Raw genomic sequence first — 25,012 nt, 5'->3', positions numbered from 1 at the left:
GACAGTTGCTGCTGCGCTAAGAGGGGGAGTGAAGGCAACCGCGGTTGGGGCGCCCCCCCGCTGGGCGCTGTGGTAGCTTCCGACGGCCTCCAGATGGGCTCTCTCGGGTGGCCCCGCCCCCTCCCGAGTAGCCACGCCCTCCTTTTCAATAAACCACGCCCCCAAGCGGCCGGTGGCTGCCGCGCCCCTCTCCGCGCGCGCCGGAAGTGCTTCCCGCCGCCGGAAGCGCGTCGCGTGTGGGGAGAAGGGAGAAGAACCCGGAAGCGCGGCGGGGCGATGGGGTGCGATGGCGGCACCATCCCCAAGCGGCACGAGCTGGTCAAGGGGCCCCCCAAGGCCCAGAAGGTCCGGGCGGGGTGGGGAGGGCTCGGGGAGGGCCCCGGGGGGCGTTCGGAGCGGCTCGGGCTCTGCCTCTGCCTCGGGGAGCCGCAGGGTGCGGGGCGTGCGGGGGGGGGGTCACTGGTGGGAGTGGGGGGGGGAGGCGGGGAGAGGGGTACGGGAAGGGGCGGAAAAATAAACAAGTAAATGGGAAAAAGTTAATAAAAACGCTTCCGTTCCCTCTCCGGTGTGGTCATACTGCTCCGTGTGTCGGTCAAAGTCGCTTTGAATATCAGCCTGCCTTTTATGGCCGAATTTGCCACAAAACCCGCGTTTTAAAGTGAGATTCTGGAGTTTGTTTTTACAGCTGACGTCCCCTGATACAGTTGTTGCTTTTCTCTCGTTATAGGAATGGCCCCGGTAGTTAGCTCGAGCTGGTGAGGTGGGAGGGGTGAGATCCAGGATTAGGGAGAAAAGGGCGGTGGGTAAGGTGTGGAGAGATAGTGACAGTGCTGAGGGCAGTGGTTAAGCGCAGGTGACAAAATGGAAGAAAACTGACTGAAAAAGTAGCTCCCAAGATGCAGAAATGAGCTCAGTAGCTAAAAACTAATTATGAACTTTCACCACAAGTTTTTGTTATTTTATGGGGTAGCTTTAAATGTAAAGATGCGGGTTTGGTAAGGTGCATGGGGATTTGATAAATATTTCAAGTGTTGTTTGAATTGATATTTAAATAATTTGTGAATAGAAAAGATATTTTAAAATCATGGATATGTTTTCATTCAGGTTGACAAAACTGCTGAATTGGTGGCAAGGTGGTACTACTGCACTCTGAGTCAAGAGAAGCTTTGTCGACCGATTGTAGCCTGTGAGCTAGGCAGGTACGACTTTCTATACAGATTTCTATATTGAAAGGTACTAATTTGTAAATAAAAGAATATTTTGAGCATCAAACGTTATTACTGAAAATTTTATGTTACAGGTTGTATAACAAAGATGCTGTCATTGAATTTTTGTTGGACAAGTCAGCTGATAAAACGCCTGTGGAAGCTGCCTCACATATCAAGAGCATTAAGGTAAAAAGGTTGTGTTTAACGCCGAAGCGTGCCACAAAATTTAAAATGTGCTGCAAAAGTTCAGTTGGTTTGTCTTCTCACTGTATATTAAAATCGTTAAAAATAGCAACCCTCAATGAAAAACATCTCTGGACATGTTGCTGTGGCTCAAAAGTCAGCTGTAAAAAGCCTAAGGCTTTTTATTTTTATTATTTTTATTATTTTATTTATTTTATTTTTATTCATCTTTCAGAACGTAACAGAACTAAACCTTGCAGATAATCCAGCTTGGAGTGGTGATAAAGAAAGCAAGAAAGGTGACACGTACGATGACATCCAGTCAGCACGCTTTATATGCCCTGTGGTGGGACTGGAAATGAATGGAAGGCATAGGTCAGTATTTTAGTTACTGTTTGTAGATTATAAAAGTAAGTACTATGTTAAATATGCAGCGGGTTAAAAGTTTTAAATCAGTAGCATTGCAACTCATGTACACACTTGAGCCTTTGTGGGGACCACGTGTCCTTCATTCATCCCATGTTTAAGAGGAAAGATGAATTGTTACCTGTTTCCTAAATCAAATTATGTCTGTAATAAAGGAGTAGAGAGCAATGTTTGCAGCAAAAAAGTGACTTAAAGTTGTCTGGGGCTAAACCGTGGGAGACTGACATGGGCAAGTGGAGGAAGGTCAACTGAGACCTTTTGCAGTGGGATAAATTGCAACAAGGAATTCCACTTTGCCCTGTGCTAGGATAAGAATGAAGGGGAGGTGTATGTCTATTAAAATCCTGTGCTAGCATCTATTTTTTATGTTGCTGAAGAAGGATTTTCCTTTGCATTGTGGTTTAGGCAAATTACAAATTTCTTTTTCTGTACATATTAAACCTGATAGATGAGAGAGGTTTGGTTCACAGCTTGATAGTTTCAAAGTATTTCTTTGTTCAGTGAACGATTAGCCTGTATTTTTCCATCACTACTTACATTAGGTACGTATTAATTCACACATCCAAAATGTGCAGATACCTTGTTTAGCTGCAAGCATATATAAAGAGAAAGTTAGCTGTGTCCTACCAGCTGTTTGCAGTATTTGTTTTGTGTTAATTTGGCACTGCAGGTACATGCTTCAGACGCACAGGGTTTTTTAAAAGTGATCTTATGCCTTTGTTTAAAGGTTTTGCTTCTTGAGGAACTGTGGCTGTGTGTTCTCGGAACGTGCTCTCAAAGAGATTAAAACAGAAGTTTGTCACAAGGTGAGTTTTTCCTTCAACTTTAGTAGCAATGGGTTTACACGTAACCCGCAGAGATAGATGTAGATATATATGAACAATTATGTTCACATCCACTATTGTAAGGCGGCTTTTTAATCAGAATATGCACATTGAAATGTGTATAAGTTCTGTTTTATGGTGGCCTGAAATAAGTCTTTACGTAGTTGTCAAAATGAATGTTTTTGCTCTCAAAAACAGTTTGGTGTTGCAATAATTACTTTCAAAACATCATTTTTCAAATATTTGGTTATAGTTTGTTTAAAAGAGGGTTATTTCTTTGTCTGGTTTGTATTTATCAGTGTCTGCTATATTTGTTTAAAATGATTACATTTCCAAATTACGTTTTGATCCCTGTATTTTGAAGGGCCATTGTCTTTTTTTGGAGGCAAAAAAAAAAATAATTTTCAGCAATTTCATGGATTGTTGTTGAAAATACTGGCCGCGTTTCATTTTCACAATAGTGGAGTGATCTCCTTATGAAGGTCTCTTTGGAGATGAAGGCAATGATTCATGTTGCAAATGCTCTCATCTTCATATCACTACTTTTATTTGCATTTGATTTGTGGTGACACTTGCCACAGTTATTTTTCACCAAATACCCTGATATTTGATAAGCTGTACCGTGTACTTACAATAAACAAGACCTGTGAACCAAATACTTTCTCAGTACGGTGTTGTATGTGATGTGAAATAGAATTAATCAGCTTTAGCCTCATTTTGCTGCATTCAGTGTTAATTTTGTTCTATAGAATGCTGCTATAGCCCTTTAGATAATGGCTCTGCTTTCCTGTTGCCAGATGCTGCTTTATTTTTAATGTGTTTTTTCTCTGTTTCTAAGTTTGTTGTTGATAGATGGATGTAATGGGATTAGTAGATGCAGAAACCGGATGTTTTTTCCATGGTTTGGCCAGCCTAGTAATCTTATAAAAAACTAAATTAGTCCCACATGTTTTATGTAATTTTATTAATAATTAGGAAGTATTTATCATAATTTCATTATTTGCGTGCAAGTGTTTTTACATGTATGTGACTTCACTATATACAGAAGGATGCTTCTGGAAATAATGAAGTGAATATAATACAGCTTAGTCTGTCTTCCTTTCGTTACTGGATTTTTATTCAACAAGGCAATGGTAACCAGCCATGAGGATGTTTTAGTCTTCCCTTTGATTAAGAGTGATTCAGTAGATTTTTAGATACACGATGGTAATGCTCTCATTCTGTGCTCGGAATCAGGAAGAGGGACTGTAACTTTTATTGAAAGGATCATGAGGAACTGATCGCCATGCTTTCTGGTGGCTAACAGTTTTAGTATCCATAGCCCTAACTAGCTTCATTGACCCAGCACACTTTGTTTTTATATTGCAATATACTAAAATGAGATGAAAGTAATGAAAAAGAAAAAAAAAAATGTTGTGTGTTGTACGTATGCTGTTTTCATTTCATCCCAGGGGATGAGATTTCTAATATGGATGCAAACTGGGGAAGTGTCAGTCTAGATGTTTAGCAGCTCTTTTCTCCACTACTGTGAAATTCAAGAAAGCTCTTTCAAAACAAACTATTCTTGTGCGTTAGTCTCACCTATGAGCCTAGAGAGCAATCTTGATGGTCTGCTAATTTGTAAACAACAGTTCCCCAGAGGACTCTACCAAACAGATGCATTAATGATGCAGTAAAAACATTCGCCAAAGAATACAGATATCCGACAGCCTGAACGGTAATTCTGCAGTCCTCATCTTCCTACTCATTTGCTTTAAACTAGATAAACTGAATTAGATAATTAACATATTTACATGCTATAAAGATACTTATCACAAAATGCTGTGCTGAAGTATTTGGGACAAATTTTGAAGATTTTAACTACTTAGGCTGAAAAGGGTTAAAAAAAATAGTAACTTGTGAATGCAAATAACTTGTAGTACCTTTTTACAGAGACATATTTTGTCTGGGCCGTATTGTTGAGGTTTTGTAGAACAAGTTGAGAAAACTTAATCAGTAGGAAGTTGTAGGCTCAAATGTGCAGGATAGGACTCCCAGTAGGCAGGAAGGGAAACAGCTTTGTTTAAGATACTGGAGTTTGCTGGTTATGAGTATTCTGTAGGAGGAAATCCTGAATAATAGCAGTTCTCTGCTGCCTCCTTCCTGCCTGCAGTTCTTCAGGAAGGGTTTTATGTGATGTAAAAAACACCAATTTAAAATATACACTTCTAAATTGGAACTATCCACCTACTATTGGTTTTGATTCTTTGTCAGAGCACTAAAATTAAAAGACCAAGCCATATAGTTTCCAATCACTGTGTTTGTATTTGATGGTTTCTTGAGCAAGACCGGTACCAGTGTGTACGTTCTGTTGAGGCTAAATGTAATTGAATGATTAGGATAAAGAGCAGCAGTGAGAAGGAGCTCTCATATCACTCAGTGTTGAAAATTCCACGGGTCTGGCATAACCAAAAGGGATGACCAGCTTCAGAGTTTCATGAAGCTCCCCCCGTATGAAGGGGGCAGGAGGCAGGGGAGAAGCACGAATTCCTTATTATAATATTTCCTGTACTTTGTATAATTAATTTCTGGCTGATGATCATCCTACAAACCTGTTTCTTAACCAGCTTTTTGAAGTGTAATCTCTTGCATGTCTTTACAGCTTCTTTTGGAGGTGATTCCAGGTTCAACAGATTTCAATGCACACTTGAAATAATACCTTAACTATTAAAGCTTATGCCATATAGAACACTTAATCAAATGTTTAACTTAGATACAGAGCTATTGAACGTGTGCCTTCAGCTTTTTAAAGCAGAAATTATGCATACATCTTTCAGATAGAGTTAAGGTGTGTACAGTATGTTATGCAGCGTAGTGTTTCCTAGAACACGGTCACATTGACAATTTATGCTCTTAGATCAACAGTTTCCAAAAGTTAGTAAACATTGGTTGCTGAGATCCAAGAGTAGTGATCTATCTACTTGTTTCACAGTAGCACATACAGGACTTTAATGAATGCTTGTCTATGCATGTTGAATGCTTTCAGCTTTCACAATTTTATAACTTACTCTTTTAATTGTTGTTAGAAGTAAAAAAAACATTTCAACAATTTAATGAAGTTGTGATCACTCAGTAATGGGTAAAATAATATTTCTCAATAATTGAGAATGGGGTGGCTTGTTTAAGATTTTGCATAGGGTTTTTATAGGCGTAGAATTTTGTGTTTAAAATATTAATTTCTTTAGGAAAGGAGAGTCACTCCTCAATGTTTTTCCGGATTAACATGGCTAAAGTAAGACATAAATTATATTTCTAAGAGGGATTTAGAGATCTACATTTTTTCCTTATTTTTCTGGTCAGTTGCTGCAAACCAAGCCAGTTTAACTAAGTGCCTTGCTATTGAATTTCACCTTTTCAGTCAACTCAGAGGTGAAACAGTTGTTCCATATGAGGGTGATGAAAGGTAAAAAAACCTAGGTGCTGGATTGTCTCCAAAGACAGTAATGAGGAACATTACATCCATGTTTTAAAAAGCAACACAGAGTAGATAAACACTGGGAGTGCCTTACAGTGGATTGGGTGTGGTTTGGAGAGAAATTCAGTCTGAATATTGTTATGGTTAATACATGTCTGGGACCCATTAGCTTCAGTAATGGCTTTCAGAGGGACTCTCAAAATGCCCAGTGTGAGCATGGTGTATGGCTTTTTTCCTTCCTATCCATAAAAAAAATCTTCATCAATAATTAGCCATAAGATAGGCCATGGGTTCTACATGAGACTGAGTACAGGGTTGAGCTTTTTAAGTTTCTGTAAATAAATATAGACCAGATGGTCCTCCTCTAGGTTAAAGTTCACTTGAAAGAAATTGTTTCCAAGAAAATTGTGTGGGAAAAGGAGCACTACAGTTCCAAGAACCTAGGAGTAAGTTTGTAATAAGAAAATTTTGTGTTCTATTGTTGGGTCATTTCTTGATTCATTTGAATTTTCAGAAGAATGTGCAGTCTTTAAGTTAGTTTTCCTGGTGCTGAGTTCAAAAATCTACTTCCTTGCTGTAGGCTAGTGAGAACTACGCTTGGTCTGCAAAGGATCTGGAAAATAAGATCTTTGTCCTAGATGGTGGTAGATGTTAACGCCACTTGTCGCAGACTGTTGCAAGATTCAGGGAAGTTTTGTTTCCCTACCCTGGGACTGAAAGCTCTTCACTCAGTTTTTCCATTGTTCCCTGGCCTCAGATTTCCCACGTCTCATTGCCATGAGCTCCTGCAGAGAATCAGAACCAGGGACTTAGAGGTAAACATGCATTTCAGGACCCCTGCTAATGTTACTGCTACAGACACCCTCGTCATTAGGAGCAAAGCATGAATAGTGCAAGAGTGGTGTTGCCATGCTACACAATGAAATTAGAGATGCAGATGGCCATGAAAAAACAGTGAAATGGACTGTGTCTGAAGCTGGCTGGCACCTGTTTCTCTACAAGCTCTGCAGTTTGTGTCATCTTTGTTAATCAATGTGATGTAGTTCATAAAACATACAGCAGACATAACTTGTGTTCTTCATATTTCACCTTTGTTCAGTCATTACTTCCATTTTATTACTTTCATACCATTTTTTCAGCTGTAGACACACATGGGGAACATGTATTTTCCACTTGAATAAGTCACGTAAAGGATTATGAATGTCACCCTTGTGTTCTGTAAGTTGCAGATTTAGATATGTCATTTTCTTTAAACTGATCCCTTAGCAGTTGTTGCTTTCTTTTACTGTAATATATAAAACTGCTTATTTCACTGGTGAAACAGTAGTACAGCATTAAAGCATGAGGGTAAGCACAATACACCAAGTGAGTGAAGTCTGTGGCTAAAAATCTTGATGGGTTCTGTCAATATTTTGAGTATTTTTTTAGCTGTTGGTTAACTCAAATGTTCAGCTTCATGTTGAAGTAGTTATCTTCCTGAAAACGCCAGTGATCTTCAATTGGGACTTCTGCCTGGTGCAGTACTTTAAGTCTGTGGCGTCTCTCTAGGCAGTCCGTAACAAGGGGATATGTTGCAGGCTCAAACTTGTTTGCAAACAAGTGAGGTGATTCAATAATCCACTGTAAATCCCCCAGTCCATAGACGCAAATGTCTCTGATGTAATGACCTGCAAAGACAAACAGAAGCATCTGAAAGCAGCAGAAAGCTGACCTGAATCACTGAAAATATTTTGACTCTGTGCTGTTATTAATAAAAACTACCTTTTGAGTTCTCACAGAGCATTATTACTCTAGGTTTTAATACTAGATGTTTTTTAACAGTAGATTTTTTTTTAATACTAGATTTGAAACTTGATTTTGTATCTCCAACTGCTTCAATGACACACCGTATCTTGTAGTGGGGCATGCTGAAGTTTTTCTCATATCCTATTTCTTTTTGAGTGCCTATTTAATCATGCAATGTTTTACTAAGCTGAGTTTTATGGTTTTGTATTTTAAACTTTTTTGTGTGTGTGGTCAGCACATGAGGAGATTTAACCCAGAGCTGATGTGAGTATCCGACAGTCGTGCTTGTCGAGTAAATCCCTTCACACTTCTCACTGAAAACTGATAAGCCAAGTTAATGCATTGGTAAATGTAATAGAAGAAGGCAATCAAATAAACAAAAGCTTACAAACCTTAGCCACCGAAATATAAAATAGATGCAATCCTGCCGTTGCCCCCCTTGAATTATTGAATTATTGTAACTGGAGGTTGAAAGAATGGTTGTCAGTATGTGGTTACTGTGAAAATCTTTGCAAGAATCTGTCAGAACATATTTAAATTAGATACAGTGGAGGAGGATGGATTGCTCTTTTATTCCACACTTCCAAAATAAAATATATATGGCTAGTGAGACACATTTAATAGCTAGCTTAACACGTAATACGTAATGTGCAATGAATGCTAGTCAGTGAATCAAATTCTAGTTCACATTTCACATTACCTTTGCAGCCCTTGTGTGTGGTGCCTTCTTGATCTTTCCATTTAATGGCTCGTATGTTTCCTTCCCAGTCTGCATTTGGTGTAGCACCTGGAGCATCTTTAAAAACAATGTTCTGATGAGATTCCTTTCTACTTATTTCTACTAAGAGGGATAATTTTCACTGCTGTAGACTTTTTAAGCATAGCCTTGTCAAGTATTTATTTACAGTTACTTACATCATAAGAAAATTATTTTGTTCTCTGTTTCATTTATTCTTTTTTTTTTTTTTTTTTTTTTTGTGAGAGCATAAGCTTTTATGTAGTTTAAAAAATTACTTTTTTAATCAACATTTTTGTAGCCTTGTAGCTAATGGTCTACTACAGCATAAGTAGTACTTCCTGGAGTTAGGCTTCATTTTACCATCAGGAGATGGGGTTTGAAGGAACAGCACCAGGACTGAAGAAATTACCATATTTATGCAACACAATTCGAGCAAGGTGGCATTAAGCCCCAAAATGGAGCTCACTAGCTCTCTGTTTCATAGACCCTGCAGTATTGGTGCAGGAGTTATCCACAGTAAAAATTGCATAAATCTTACCATTTAAACGATTCAGTGTGACCCAGTAGTGTTCGTCCGGACTGTATGTGTCTCTTGACCATTCAAGCAAGTCTTTTGCACGTGCATCAGTCAGTGTAAACTCCACAAATTCTTTAGTGAGAATGTAATAGGCACTACCAAAATATATAGTCAAATTATACGGAGGTTTAGATTTTATGTTCTTGGTTGGATACACGTATGACGTTCCAGAACGCACGTATTCTCTGTAACTAAACTGTGTTCTGTGTTTCATATGAAGGGGTTGGACTACCCCAGGAGTCATATTTTTACCATTCCATTTACTTTTGATGTATTTGATAATGTCTTTGTTTGTTTTAATGGGATAATCTTGGCCACACAGATTAATAACGTAATTCCACTGAATTTTGGATTGAACTAGATCTCTCATGCAATTAATATCAGCTTGTAATCTTGAAAATCCGGCATAAACAACATTTTCTCTTTTTGAGGAAATAAAAATATTTTCAAAGCAATTAACAATATTTTGTACAGCAGCTTTATAATCCTCTGATGATTTTTCATCGACATGTATGCAGTAAATATTCTGAGGCATATAAATAGCTCTTAGTAGCTTTACAAACATTTCCAACTCCTTGTGAATTGTGATAATGTATGCCAGTGAGAAGCTTCCTTCTTCAGCTGACAGTGGTCTTGTTATAAAGTGTAGATTCTTCAAGACCGTGGAGCAGTTGCATGGAGTCTGAATGCAGTTGAATGTTTCAGGTTGGTAGGTATTCTGGCAAACGTTTCCAATTTTAAAAGCAGCAGTTTTCCCCATAAAAAGAGCTGAACAAAGTTCATCTGGGTAAAAACCACACTCTGCTGTATTTCCACTAAATTTCTGTTCATTTGGATCTTCGAGAAGTGTATCCTTTAGGTAGATGAAGGTGTAGATGAAGGTACAGACTGCAATGCATGCTAAAAATCCTGATTTTGTTGCATCAAGTGGGTTCATCTTTTATTATCCGGAGACTGTCTTCAGATCGTGTGAGGGTCTAGCTCATAAGCGAGAAGTTGATCCTACTTTGAAGCAACGTGTGCTCCAGCAGGTGAGCAGTGCAGTAGGTTGGTCGAAGTCCAGTCCCCCCCACAGGAACGGTGGGCAAGCTCTGTATGGGACAGCGTGTAATCTCAGCCATTGACGAGATTTCCTTAAGGCCTGGGAAACCTTAGCTTCTGTTGGAGGAACAGAATTTAATTCAGTGAATTAAGTCAGCAAAAAATTTATTAAATAAACAAAAGGGGAAGATGAAAATGCATTCTACAAAATGCGTCATTCCTTATCCTTATAAAGTCAGCAAATGTTTCTTTCTAACTCATTTTGGACCTTCCCCCCCCCCACACACACACATCTTTGCATTAGTGCTTTGGAAAACAGCACATGTGGACAACAGTCATCCCTTATTTTTAGCATGTGTACGTATCCTGAGATAAAGTATGCTCCTGCCTCCATTAGCATTCATAGATAACTGTAATTTACATTGCTGTTGACATAGGAGTTTTTCTTTTTCTTACTTATACCTCTCTTGTTGAAATGTCCGAAGCATGATAGTGCAGCAGTCCCAAATCCCACAGCTATTACGTGAAGTTTTGTCCTTGAAACATTTGGTACAGAGCTACCTAGAGAATGTTCCAGGGAGGGGAGGAAGAGTCCATCAGCTGTCATTAAGCTTAATAGTTAAGAAATATTTTATGTCTTTTAAAGAAAATTCATATGCTCCTGTACCTTATTCAGTGAATTTGTTTTTAATGCTTTCTGTTATTTTCACCTCTAAGTATTCTATGTTTTGCAGCTGTCAGCATCGCAACATATTTGCTATTATGTAAGAACAAGCATAGTTTTGTAGTTTCTTTGTGACCACTGTTGTGGTTAGAAGGATCTAGGTATTTGTTAGAAAATCAGTGGACTTATTAAAATGAAAAACCAGTATATGGCAGTCTTAGAAGCTCAAAAATAGAGGTCATTGGAGTCAAAGTTGGAAAGAAACAGAATTTTAAAAGCATTAAAAATACAGGATTTTAAGCAAGAGTACAGATCCCGTAAAACACTAAAATTTTGATATCTATTAGGCTGTTGGGAAGGAATGTATTTATCTTGTTATCCTTACTGGTATGCACTGAATTTCATGCTGAAAGAATGCCTCTTTTGCACTTAGCATTTCAGAAAGTGACTTTGTGTGTTAAGTGGAGGATTCATCCATTTTGTTTCAATGTTCTGTCAACAGTGCTCCTCAGCCTGCATTGAATGCATAGGCCAAAGAAAAACATTAGGAAGTCAGGTCCCAGAAGATTTTTTTTCATCAGCTCCTGAGGGATACATTTACTGTGTAAACAAGCTTGATTGTCTTTCGGCCGTTTGCGTGAAAAACTTAAGCAAATCAAGTCCACATCAATCTTTTAATATTGTGCAGAAAGGAGGAGAACAAGAATGCCATTAAAAGGTAGAAGCCAGAATTTTTCCAGTAAAAATGAAATATGCCAGTGCTGTAGCCTGCTACCAGCTGACTACCAGAGCCAAGAATAGATTTGCGTAAGAGCCATTATGTGCCCAATAGCAGAAGCTAGGGAGAGGGAGTGTTTGTTAGGAAACACTGTTTTTTATGGACCTGGAGCCAGAAAAAATGTTTTATTCTTAGAAAATGATGGGGGGGGGGCATTGAGGTTGCTCTGAATTAGGGAACATGATGAGATCTCTGTGATCCAGCACGTGGAAAGACCACTCTGCACATAAAAGTTACACTGGAGACATAGAGCAGTTAAAGAAATCTTTGGGACTTCGTATTTGCTTAGAAAAGAGAGCATCTGTCTGTATATGACCAGTACGCGCTTCATGGTGTTTGGTTGCTTGTTTGGTTGTTTTAATTGAACACGATTTTGTGGATGGGTTGCAAAAGTTAGTTCCCAAGGGAACCAAGCTATAACCAGTTTGTTTTGTACACTTACGTTTTTATTACCCATCAAATAATAGCTACCAGGGATGTTTCAGCTTGTTAAGTATTTACTCTGAATTCTTCCTATTGAATTACTATAGCAGCATAAATGTACACAAACAATCCGGTGTCAGGTAAGAGGAAACAATACCTTTCATAACAGTAAAAATGTTTCTGGGGGTTGACCAAATGATGAAGCCTTGCCTAAGAGAGCAGAATTTGACGTCACTCAACCTCAGGATATGTTCACAGAATGCCAGCATTGGCTTTCTGCTAGTGTTTTAGCAGGTCTAGAGCTGAAACTGTAGCTCTTGGTCCCATTGTGTTGGAAATTTGTAACTGACGAGATTCATCTAACCTCTATTCTGTTACCTGCTGTCAAGGACTCTGCTACCATACTCACTCCTGCCCTTGAAGAGCAAGGGATCTTTCTGTTAAGATCCACTGTCCAGGCACAAGCCAAACTGTCTTGCCTTACGTTAATTTTATCATGCTAGAGTGCCCCTATAGGTGTTTATTGTTATCAAAACATCTCTGAAATCCGACCTTACATGGATAGGTTTTCTAAATCTGGAGTATGAAGTTGTCTTAATCTTTAGCAGTGCTTGGCATTCTTCAAAAAAAATAGCACACTGTAGGGATTTTCACGCATCTTTGTGGCTGCTTTTATGGGTATTACCTAACGGAAAATTGTCATCTTAATCCATCTCAATTAAATGTCAACTGTAGAGAAAAATGGAAGTATGCTTGTACCTGAAAATAGGCCTGTAAAATATCATCTCAGTTTATAAAAACCCCATTACAACTTGCAGTGTATTTCATAGTTAGTAATGAATTGTTTTATAGTTCATTGTTCCTTCCTGCCATAAGATTTTGGACTGCATCATTGCATGTCAAATTTTCCTATTCTGTCCGTACTCTTTGTACTGGTTAATATTAATGGTTAGATAAAATTTAGTTTGTATGGCAATAATCCAATGAAACAAATGGTTTAGGAATACTTTGTCTTGTACTAATTAAATGGGCAAAAGGCATTAGCTCCTGTATTTCCAAATCTTTTTATGCCTTTTTTTGTCTGAAAGGTGAAAGATTATTCATGCAGGCCTTAGTGTAGACATTTCATAAGCAAGTGAATACTAATTCAGTCCTCTAAAAGTTTAATGTTAAAATCAGCACTTTCAATGGATTCTACCTTTTTTTCATTAAGGCCAGGTGAGTGTGCTGAGGCTGCCTTTGTGTCACGTAAAAGAAAAACTTATTCATACATCCCAGTTAACTATCTTATAAATCTAAAACTGTTCTCACTTAAACATATTGCATCAGTGTTTGCTGATAAATATAAACAGATTTATGGAGGTGTACCTTCTTATCCTTAATTTTTTCCTATTTTGTTATATTTTTTTCAGAATGTTTGATCTTGTAACAATCTAAAACAAACACTGTGATAGCTATTTAAACTGTTACGTTATATGGTTGTAAGGTACTAATTTGGTTGGACCATTTTTTATAAATACTTGTTAAATTCTGAGTTTATTGATACAAACAATACGTGCAGCAATGACCTTCTTGTACATCTCTAACAAAATTTAAAGAAAGCTTTACTGCAGATTTGAGTATTTTGTTAAAGTGAAGTGGTCTTTCTGAAATGCAGATATGGCACTTTATAAAAATTACAATATTCTGTGCTTTAATAAAGAAAAAGCAAAAACCCAAAGTCCTAAAATCTAAATTATTTAGTCTTACCTTGCCCAGAATTATCCAGGAGAAGGCAACATAATAAAAATAAATAGTCCCATTGTCCTTCAGCAAAATTCAGACAACATTCTTCATTCTGTTGCTCGTGTGGAAGTCTCAACATAAGTGAAAAGGGGTTAAACATTAACGTGCATGTTTTCATTTAAGGCTTCATCTGGCTTCCCGCAATGCTTAGCATATTTATTCTGCAGTAATGCTGGTTAGCCTCGGAAGAAATGTCCTCAGCTTCTCTATAATGAGAGAAAACTTGAGCTTTTCCAAATTTCTGTTGCCACTGTTCGGAGACAGCCTTTAAAGGACTGAAAGCCGGCTTTCAGATCCGTGGAGTACATTGCTGGTGGTTGTGAATTGCATAGCTTTACCACAGGCTCTAACCTCGGTGCTGGGCGATGAGAACTGCAGGGGAAACTCGCCTTTCTCTCCTCCTCCTCCTCCTCCCCCCCCGGTTCTTAACTGTTTGCCTGCTGAAACTTTCCGATTTGCAGCACACAAGTATAGGAAAGAATTGTACCTGGTCACTTCTAGGGTCTGAAGCTTAAAGATACTGAATGAGATGTGTTCCTCCTGAGCGGTCACTGCATTACCGCTTTTACTGAGATTTTTTGGGGGGTGGAGTCTTAAGCGAAAAAAATAAGTTTACTGGAATTACAAAGCTTTGGGGCTCTAGAAATAAGAAGGCTGGCATATTTTGGATACTTACAGATTAAAATAGTGTATTACTCAGAAATAAATAGGGAGAAAACCTGGAAGTAAACTAAGGCACAGCTGCAGGTACAGCCTTTAAGGGCAGCTCTGTGAACAGAGGCTTCAGCTTGGACACTGTTTTTGTAGCAGATGCTACAATTTCTGAGTGAAGTTCATGATCACTGACTTAGTATGAAGGAGGCTTCTTCCACTCTTCCCGAGTTACCTTTTCCCCATCTCTTTTCCCCATTGCCACTCTCCTCGGCCCCTCGGACAAGTGCCAGAGGTGGTGTTCAGCTGCTCATGCCCTACTGGCCTCCTAGGGAACGAGCTGCTGGAAAACGCCCTCTCCCACTCCGTGTTTTTAGTTAAAGATTATTGTCTTCTCTAACTGTTAATGCGTCAGCTTACATAGCTGGTAAATGAATACTGATTTGGTCCATGGCTGAGTAGGATGTCTGCTCAGGCTGGTTTCTAAATAGGTCTCAATCCTACCTCAAGAGGGGCGGTCAGGATGCGGTGACATAGCCCCTATGTGGGTGAGAATTTCTTTTGGAAAACTGTTCATGTCCTTTTGCCTTCCTCCTAGGGGTTGTATTTAGGAGGGCTGCAGGAATGAACTTGGTGTTTATAGTTTGGGAAGGGGGTTTCAGGTCTCCATAGGATATTGAACTGTAACATTGATGTAAATATCTAGCTGTGGAAACATAATGCAATTGCGTAACAGGCAAAGATGACTGGAGTAGTCTGGGATGGAACTACATGTTAGATGCTTTACACACACACACACAAAAAAATGAAAGTAGCTTACAGCAAGAAGCAAGGTACAAATGTCTTCTGTAGCTGAAACGTGTTGCAAGAAATGATCTTGAATTAAGATTCCGTTACTACTGAAAACGAAACCAAAGAAAACACTTGCAAATTAAAAGGTCTTCATTATTCTAAAAAGTAGTCTGACTGTTACTGGTGTGTTGTTGTTTGTTTGTTTTTTTTTAAATACAGCTTTTTTTTATTCATCTTCTGACAACTCTTAATACCTTTATTGTTCTAATGATTTAAAGTCTTTGGGGTGCATTTTTTTTGTTAAGCTGGTGTGTGAACATGTAGAGTATGTAGAGTACATAAATAAGTGAATAAAAGATTTTGAAGAAATTATTATTACTTGCAGACCCTTTAAATAAATCCTTGTTGCAAGCATGTTAAACCATTTTAGTATAAACAGTTATGAATGTTTTTTATAATTGGATCCTGAAAGGACATTTAGACAAAGACTATGCAGTTTATCCAGCATGTCCTTCAGCTAACATCCCTGCCTTATCCCAACCTTCAATTAACCTTTGAATCTCACATTCACATCTACAAGCTGCTGTTCTAATGCTTTTGTCCACTCCAGAATAGTGCACAAATTCAGTCTCATCTGTGAATGTCTCCTGTTCAAGGTGCTGCAAAGACGTTAAGGAACTACACTAGGCACCTTCATATGTATTTTAAATCCCAGTATAAACAAGGTACAGCAAAGGGGACCTTGTGATATCGTAAGACAAATATCTGCCACAGAACACCTTAGGTGGAAGGAACAACCTTCCTGAGTTTGCAAAACTGAAATTTCTTTCTGTTTTTTATCTCAGCGTTTCAGATTGTTGGGATAAAGTCCTTTTATTTTTTATATGAAAAGATAGCCCCAAAAAAAAAAATTAAAACTTTGCATCGACCAATGATGACAATTAAAAAAAATGTGATGCACATCCAAACAACAAATAGTATCTACTGGAGTAAGTGAAACCTGGGAAGGTGGAGTTGGTTCTACGCATGTAACTTGCTGTACTTAAAGTGTGTTTGGAACAGTTTGGTCTCTGTAATACAATCTGGTTGTTGTCATGGCAAGAAGTTATCTGTTTCAGTGTATGAAAACAGGACACAGTCTTTTCCCCATTTATTGTAAATATTTTTCATTTTAGAACAGTTCCACCTGTGTTTTCCAGATGAGAACCCTGTATTTCTTTGCTTTTTTTTTTTTTTAAATGCAACATTTATTCAGATTGGAGTCTTTTTACGTAAACTTTTACTTGCAGGAAATAGCCTCATATTTTTGTATTAATAGGTTATGCTTTAAAATATTGCAGAAATTACTTTTCAAACCAGTAGCGTGTAGGTGGGTGCTGTCTTTCAGGCTGTATTCAGAAAACATCCGACTGGGAATGTATGTGTAGGGCTTCTTTAGACTCAGTACAGCTCCAGTCATTTTCACTTTAGTAGAAAGATTAATGGTCTGTCTTGCTTATCTAGACTTCTCTCTCACCAGTGTCTGAGGTCATACTGAGCTGGTATTTCTAGCGGTAGCTTATTGAGTAACTATGGAAAAATGTGAGCTACTCACCCATTTCCTGTGTGAGACTTACTATTGCGCCTGACTTACATGAATATTCTCCTTTGTTGTCATTCTGAACACTTGTACTCAGATTAATTTTTTTTATTGTTCATCACTTGAGTATACTGTAGTTAAACAAATGAAAGGAGGTATGTACAGTACTACAATCCCTGCTACAAATGCCTGAATAACCTTTCTAATCCTTTGTTCAGAAAACATAAGAGTAGCAGCAGAGACAGAATTATAAACTAATCTTGCAGACAAGGAGAAAGGTTCTGGATTTACCAAAAGAACTTATAAAAAATAAAAAAATGAGATCCTAAAACAGTAAAACATCATATTCGATGTCCTGGATTTACTAGATGATTAAAAATTGTGCAGTGAAACATCTGTATACTCAATCAGAAAATAAATGTGAAATTACATGAAGCAGATCACATACAGCTAAATTAATAAGTACACTTTGAAAATGTAAAACTTGATAGTGTTCAATAAATCAGGTAAAGGACGGTGAGATGGCCAGGCAAGGTTAATGAATAATGCCACTTTCATGACCCCCCTTTTTATCTCCATAATCATTTAAAATAAAATAAAAAAGTTTTCCTGTTGTAGCTGCTGGGGAGAAACGTTCTCTGGTGCTGTTCCTGGTCAGTATAAAGGAACTGCTGCTCAGGCGTTATTGGTTGTGTGACTATAAGTAAGTTGAAAGACATCTTAGAGCATTGTGTCATAATACTTTGATCTTAATCAAATGCATTCATAAATTAAAAAAAAAAAAAAAAAAAAAAAAGACAGCTTTGAAGAACAAAATATTTTAATACTTCAAAAATTATTTTAGAATTTCCTGTACAAATTGACATGGGAGCTGCTTTTAAATGTGGTTATCACCAGTTCATGATTCACAGTGAAGATGAATATTCATCTTCCTTTTGATGAAGAGGGATGCTGTCAGTCAGTATTATTTTGCTCAGTAGTAAAAACTATGGAGATTTTCCCTTTGATGTTTTAAGTGAAAAGCTGTTTCAGACTGTGTTAGAAGAGAAGAAATATCAGAAAAGACACAGTGGTAAAGGGAAGAGTTAGGGAACACTTTGGAAATGGTAAACACAGAACTGTTAATTCTAACAAAGGTTCACCAGCATAAAGATCCTGAAGAAACTGTGATTTTTGTCGTCTTTTTTTTAAAGTGTGGTGTTCCCTTTCAAGAGGAAGATGTGATTATCCTTAATGGTAATAAAGAAGATGTGGAAGTGTTGAAGAAAAGAATGGAGGAAAGAAAGCTCAAAAGTAAATTAGAAAAGGTAATATTTTTATATATTGCTTAAAATAAGTTATTCTCTATAATGCAAATTTTGATCAGACCACATAGCTTGGTCTCCTGATCTTTATACCCACTGGAAGATGTAAAACTCATGAGATTCTGTGTGCATATTCTGTTAACAGCAATTTGAAATTGTGTCTACTGAAACTCTTTTAACTAGCAGACACTGCGTGGTGCTCAGAAAATCATGGAATTAAGTGATACGTGTTTAGGGGAATCTTGAGAGTGTGAATCATCATTGCCTGATGCTTCCAGCAGCCAAGACTTTACGGAGATGTTAATCACTTGACCCTTATTTCTGCGCTTGATTTTGTCTGCATCTAAGATTAGATGGCATACAAACGTTTTCCTAGATTCTGTTGGACTGAATGCTAGTTTAGTTACCAGCAAGCATGTAATTCCTTTTCATTGGAGTCACTCACATGTGCCAGTACAGCACCACAGGGCATGGGCCTGGGTTAGCCCGGGCATGGGTTAAAAGCACGGTTTTAAAAGGACTTTAAAGACAGTTGAGGATAAAGTATTATAGATCCCAACAGATGCGCAATCGTTCCCAAAAGCGGTCATTTGCACTCAATTTTCATTAGGAAGGTGTCTCTTTTTGTAAGTGAAGCACCTGTAGCTTTGGTTCAAATAGACTGGAAGCTGATGCTAGCCTTAACTTCTACACAAGAGAAGTACCACCAAGGTGTACTGAGCAGTTCTCTCTCTTACGGTGTCAGCACAGTTGCTCTTGGCAGCAGACAAAAAATTATGCTTTGGTCTTGAGCACTGTGTGGGCATTTGAGTGTGCCAGTATTTCTGTTTTAGAAGAGACGTGCATCACAGGCTGGTGCAGTATTTGCAGATCTCTCAGCAGGCCTCTTGCGTTTTGTCCTCAGTTACTGATGAGTTTCACAACACTTCCTTGCCCTGTTGCCAGATGAATTTTTGCAGCTAGAATAGTGATTCTGCTCTTCTCTGCTGTCATTGGCTCCACTGGTTATAACCTGAGATCTGTGAGCTCCAGCTCTGGTGTCAGTGAACAGTTACTGGCTTAGAGCCTGTATGCACTGCTGTTACTCGGTTCCTGCTATCTAGGGGAGCAGTCTGAGTGTACCAACTGTAGTTGGAACAAAAACCATAATCTACTTTTCTTTATACCCATAAGACAAATCATAAGGAAGATGCAGCTAGCACTAGTACTAAAAAATAATAATAATAATTCAAGTTTAAGTGTGTCATATGTGCCCATGCTGAAATATGTATAGTATACACTCATGTATAGCATATATTGACAAACATCTCATAATTCAGATAACATATACTGGGAGGTAACTCATTTTAAATCCATTCGTAATAACAAAATCTGAAGCACCTTGAAAAGAATATTTTTGTGTACAGTGGAGGAGGACAGGAGAGCCAAGTCTGCTTTTGGAATAGTTACGCTCTGCCACCACCTTCTGGCTAAGTTTTGCAGCAGCATGTGGTATAGTTTTGTTTTGTTTTTTTTTTTTTCCCCAAGCATTAATTGTATTCTTGACAGCATGGGTTCTCCTAATTCTTACAACATATTGAAAGGAATTTGTTTTTTTGGGGGTTGTATAACTTCTTTGAAATATGTACCCCATTCTGAGTGTATATGGAGTCAGCTTTTTTGATAACGCTGCCAACAGCTGTTTTAATATATCTTTCTTTTTCAGTTTGACATTTTATATAATCAAAGCCAGTAATGAAACTCTTGCTGTTGCTGCTGTTTGGTTTTGTGTTTTGTTTTTTTTTTTTTTTTCCTTGTGGTGTTTTTTTTAATCTTGACAATTATGAATTAACTAGGAAAATCTGGTCCACAGATGCTTTTAAAAAAAATGGGTTAGCTCTTCACACCTTTGCTTCCCAAGCAATTTGCATCAAAGAGCCCACTTACTGAAAGTTACCCAGAAGGGATTTTTTTTATTAACTAAATAAAAAGAAGTAGATATAAGATGTGGGATTACTCTGAATTTTATATTGAAAAATGTCTGTACTGATTATGGTTAGCTGTGTCCTGTTTAAAGTCCTTCAGTTTATTATCCTGCCATGTGAGTTCAGTTTTGAATTACCTTAATGATTATACCTCCTTCCCCTGCAAAGTATACAAACCAAAATATCAGATCTAGACGGTTGAATTTTGGCCTCTATGTCTTTATTCAAGGTTCCTTTAAGGTTTCCGATATTATTATTTTTCCCCTATAGAAATAGTATTGAAAATATGGTTTGAAGTTTTTTGAAAATATGAAAATATTGAAAAATTATGTTGGGAACAGTTCCACTGTTCTTGTTGTGTGTCTATCAAATGCAAATTAGGAATTGCATATTCTTCAGTAAATCATTAGATTTCTATTTGTGTTGTTTCAGAAATCAAAGAAATGTAAGTCAGCAGAAACAGCTTCTCAGCAAGATACCACCGAAGGTAATGTCACAGCTATTAATTATGTTTACTCTTAGGAGTTGTGAAATAGGTTGATGATTTCATTTATTTTTTTTAATTCATAGAAGCTCCAGGTCCTTCAAAAGTCAAGAATAGAAAGGATTGTATCAGTTCCAGTTCTGGGGAAAAGAGGCAGATCATCTTCACCAAAAGTTCAGGTTGGTGATAATGCTTTGAACTAAATGTTGAAAAAAGTGAACAGTTCTGCTTAGAAAAATATTGCAGGAGAGATCCTTCTTTGTATTTTTGTACCAGAGTTTTCAGAAGCTACCTGGTCACTTCTTTTCTGACCAGTAGGTTATTGCACTCAGTTTGCATGAAGAATTTCTTAAGCTAGAGCTTTTCCAAATGCGTGTGTTTAAGTGTAGTCTCTTGTACATGTGAGCCCAGGTTTGAGTGAACGGAAGGAATTTTCTTTGGGCTTTTTCTTTACTGATTTATAGAACTTCATTCTGAAACTGATTACACACTATCAGTTAAAAATTAGAGAAGATAAACAATTTTTAAAATAATTTAATTTAGTCCCTCTCATTTAAAAAAAAAATCTGTTATTTTAACCACATCACTAGTCCTAGTGTATTCGTTAGCTGCCCCATACTACTTTGAAAGGCAGAACAGGGAGAACTGAGAATACAAATTTCTTCACAGCCTATCTTAATTTATTTTCTTTCTTGGTAATAAAAGGTCAACTCCGGTCTTCGAATGAGCCATGATGTTGTTCTTTTTTCAAAGAACCTAGTGTTTTGAACATATATCCTAAAGGCTGTCTTTTCAAGCTGGAGTAGGAAGCTTCCTCTTGAAGTTTAACAAAGTTCCTTGTTCAACAGAAACTGTAGTCAACTTTTTCTTAAAATGGAGTTTTGCTGTACCATCTGCCAAATCTACAAAACTGGCAAGTGCTGTGATAACTAACGACAATAATATACGCTGTTAACTATACTGCATTTCTGCATTTTTTGCCATGAAAACAAGGCAGATTTGCTTGTTTATGTCATTCCAATGTTGCCGTGCTTTAAGTTGGTGGAAACCGACTTAAACAAATATGATGAGAGATTCTTATTCACACAGTTATATAGTCAAGGGTTTGGTGTATCTTTTTTTTTTTTTTTTTTTTTTTTTTTTTTTTTTTTTGGAAGAGATAGTGTGAGGAGAATTAGTAGTTATCCTGAAGTTCAAGCAGTCAAAAAGTCTTCTATGGTGATTTATTTCAGTGAAGTTTATTAAAAAGTCCCAAGCTGATGAATTTTAGTCCTCCGTTTTAGCTATTAATTTGCTATGCTTCACTGGGAGCATTGAAATATAACTTCAGGATGTACTGGTGTATCTACAGTAGTTATGAAGGTATGAATAAAATTGCCTGTCCTTTGGTGACTCTCTTTAGGTAATATATATTATTCTATTTAATGTCTCCAATTCATACTGATGTGTTAATACAGAAATATAAGAATGGGTGTGTGTTTAAAGGCTGTCTGAGGTTTTAAGGTGAAGTATTAAACTGTGTATATTACAGCCACAGGAAAAGTCAGAATCATTTGTTTGAAGAATCTAAATTTATCTACACTTCATTGTTTAATTATTCTATGTGATAAGCTGAGAGAATTTCCATTAGAAATGTCTAACCTGCCACTTTCTGTTTTTATAAGGGCTAAGCTTTTAGACGTGTTTCGTTTGTGATTATAATTGCTTTAAGTTGTTGAGGAACTTAGTAATTCTAATAACACGATGTATTTTTCTTTTCCAATAACATAAAGGAGAAAAATATGCCTTTTGAAATGGCAGGTCATTGGTTTGTTTCTGACAGCAGTTACATTGACCAGTAGGGGAATAAGAGGAGAGAGGGAAAATGAAGAAAAAACATGGGGTGAGGAATGCCAGTAGCATAGGAATTAATTTGTGAACATGGCACCCTAAGGTTTCTGGACTTCCAGCATATGTATTCAGTCTTTCAAATCCAGTGTTTAGTAATTCTTTCCAGACAACTATTAGTGGCATTAAAAGCAGCATTCTCCAAATACAAAAAGGGTCTGATATATGATGCTTAAGATTGCACATAAAATTCCTATGACTACATGCAGAAATTGGATAAGTGCATTTTCAGACAGGCTCCATGCTAATTATTTACATGCAGTTGTGCCTAAATTATACTAAATATGTAGAGTTTCTGCAGACCTTTCTGTGTTCATTTCTTTGCACGAGAGATTTGACACATGCTTTTAAAACACTGTCCTCCTACTTCAGAGAAGGCTGAGTAGTCATTAAGAAAGAGTTCTTTTTTTGTAACACTAGATATAACACTGAGAGAAATGGTGTGAGAAGTGGAGGGATGGACACTTTCCTATCCCAGATATTTAAAAAAAAAAAAAAAAAAAAAAAATGTAGGTGAAGTTGTTGGTCATGAATGACTTTGCACAGAATAAAGAGAGCAGATTCCCTGGGGATAGTATGTCACAAGTTTGGCTTTTGCCATTTGATAGCTAATTTTCAAACAGTACTTCAGGGTGATGGAATACTTTAATGTTTCTTAAGATTAGAGTTCAGAGCCATTTTTCATCTGGAGGAATAAATGTTGTCAGTACTGAATTACAGTGCAAGGGTTTGCACAAGTAGGAAGGAATTATTCTCTTCAAGGTTTGTAAATGCATTTTGAGCATAAATTTTGTAAGCTAAGGATATGCTTGCTATTGAGTTCAATTATAGGATATTTTTGTGATAGCCATGAAAAAAAGTATATACTCCATGTCTGTACGCATAACTTAAAAAAAAAAAAAAACAGCCTTAATAACAGCTCACAATTGGAAAAATGTATGTTTGACTCTATTCCTTTTTCTCTAGGAGATAATGGAAGTTCAGCTGTCCCAGGAAAAGTCAATAAGGCGGCTTCTACTACCACGAAGAGATCCATCGCAGACAGCGAGGAGAAATCTGAGGCATACAAATCTATTTTTACATCACACAGCTCAGCAAAACGTTCAAAGGAAGAGTGTTCCAATTGGGTTACTCACACAGCATACTGTTTCTGAAACAATGATGAGCCTGATCCTAATGTTCATTACTGCTTTCCTTCCCTAAGGCTTTTTCTGTACAACTCTAATACAGAACAGTTGTTGTAATCTGATGTTATCTGGAATTACTCAGTTCGCAAGTAGTTTATAAACTTATGAATAGCTAATGAACTTGTGTTAGTTGCAACTTTTGTTAAATAAGAAATAGATTACCAGAGTCCATGTTGTATCAGCAGACCTCATTCTAAAATGATGGATTATTTACACAACTGGTTTTTTGTTCCCTCAGCTGGATGCTGTCGTTCCCGGTCACAGTGTCTCAGTACTAGAAATAAGGATAAGAGGATATGCCTGCTGTCCTCGTCTGTTGAAATCTGCTGCAAATGTGTTTGAATTTTTCATTGTATTGGTACAGAAATTCAGCCTTTTGAGACTTTCTGACAGTAAAAGAAGCAATAATGCTTTCCTTTTGAAGTATCGATCTTTGCTCCCAGTGGAACTGTTATGTTTCTTAAGGGGCCTGTAGGCACTTTCAAGTACTATACATTTTGTTGGTGTATATGGAAGCATTATGTTTGTACAAATGCTTGTACAAACAGCAAAGTAGCTGTACAATATTCTTATTGTATGTGTTGTAATCTGCTTTTAATAACATACTTTCATAGTTAATCATTAGATATAAAGGTGAGCCTGTAATAATGAGTTTTTGGTTTTCCAAAAAGGCTTGGGAGGTTTCTTAGTGGTGGTGTTTGTAAAGCTAGAAGTATCAGTATATCTGAGCTTTGATTCTTCTGTTAGAGGATCAGAATAGAGTGGAACAAAAGTGTGTTTTCTTACTCATCTGCTGAAACAGTAAGGTTCTGTGTCATCTGTGAGGAGGAATTTGCCTTTCTGGGCTGAATTAAATTCAGCAGCTTACTTGAAAATATGAATATTTATACAGGGAGAGAGAAAAGCATGCCTAGTAAAAGAATAGAAATGGACAGATCTTAGCTGGATTTTTAGGGAGAAAATATGGTATGTGCCATGCAAATCAGAAACCCGGTGGTAGCTGATGGAGGGAACCCTTCAAGGCTGAAGTTGCTCTTTGAGAACATTTCTCTTTCACTTTGTGGGCAACAGAAACGTGTGACTTTGAGAACATCTGTAGTACACATTATTTTATTTTCTGACAAAATTCTCCACCACAAACGACTATTTGACTGTTAACTGCTGGTTACAGGAAAATACAGCATTATAGTACTTCACTGAGTTTTGCTTTTGTATCTGTGCTTTTTATTCCTGTGACTTTGATATAAATAAAACTTGCTCTTGTCGTATGACCATAA

The 25,012-nt window shown here is 37.4% G+C and overlaps 2 protein-coding genes across 2 annotated transcripts; one reads left to right on the top strand and one right to left on the bottom strand.

The window, feature by feature from the left end:
• The first annotated feature begins 146 nt into the window (after positions 1-146).
• On the top strand, positions 147-25,012 carry RTF2 (replication termination factor 2). The gene is made up of 9 exons (XM_084538283.1): positions 147-345; positions 1,105-1,199; positions 1,301-1,394; positions 1,627-1,766; positions 2,545-2,623; positions 18,103-18,216; positions 20,610-20,664; positions 20,748-20,840; positions 23,515-25,012. Exons 1-9 carry the CDS (start codon positions 277-279, stop codon positions 23,700-23,702), a joined length of 927 nt encoding a protein of 308 aa, XP_084394409.1. The 5' UTR covers positions 147-276; the 3' UTR covers positions 23,703-25,012.
• On the bottom strand, positions 7,171-18,086 carry LOC311445798 (beta-1,3-galactosyl-O-glycosyl-glycoprotein beta-1,6-N-acetylglucosaminyltransferase 7-like). Its single transcript, XM_084538281.1, has 4 exons — positions 13,852-18,086; positions 9,158-10,354; positions 8,581-8,676; positions 7,171-7,762 (listed from the first exon to the last, which is right to left on the bottom strand). Exons 2-4 carry the CDS (start codon positions 10,131-10,133, stop codon positions 7,536-7,538), a joined length of 1,299 nt encoding a protein of 432 aa, XP_084394407.1. The 5' UTR covers positions 10,134-10,354; positions 13,852-18,086; the 3' UTR covers positions 7,171-7,535.

Source organism: Aythya ferina, assembly GCF_964211825.1.
Source record: "Aythya ferina genome assembly, chromosome: 16".
Taxonomy (NCBI): Eukaryota; Metazoa; Chordata; class Aves; order Anseriformes; family Anatidae; genus Aythya; species Aythya ferina.
This window is presented reverse-complemented; position numbering and strand designations above follow the sequence as displayed.

Coding starts and splice junctions, on each gene's coding strand:
- RTF2 (XM_084538283.1), top strand. CDS start 277: ATGGGGTGCGATGGCGGCACCATCCCCAAGCGGCACGAGCTGGTCAAG. Junction 346..1,104: donor GGCCCCCCAAGGCCCAGAAG/GTCCGGGCGGGG, acceptor GTTTTCATTCAG/GTTGACAAAACTGCTGAATT. Junction 2,624..18,102: donor AAACAGAAGTTTGTCACAAG/GTGAGTTTTTCC, acceptor TTTTTTTTAAAG/TGTGGTGTTCCCTTTCAAGA.
- LOC311445798 (XM_084538281.1), bottom strand. CDS start 10,133: ATGAACCCACTTGATGCAACAAAATCAGGATTTTTAGCATGCATTGCA. Junction 8,677..9,157: donor CACACTGAATCGTTTAAATG/GTAAGATTTATG, acceptor TTGTTTTTAAAG/ATGCTCCAGGTGCTACACCA. Junction 7,763..8,580: donor CACACACAAGGGCTGCAAAG/GTAATGTGAAAT, acceptor TTGTCTTTGCAG/GTCATTACATCAGAGACATT.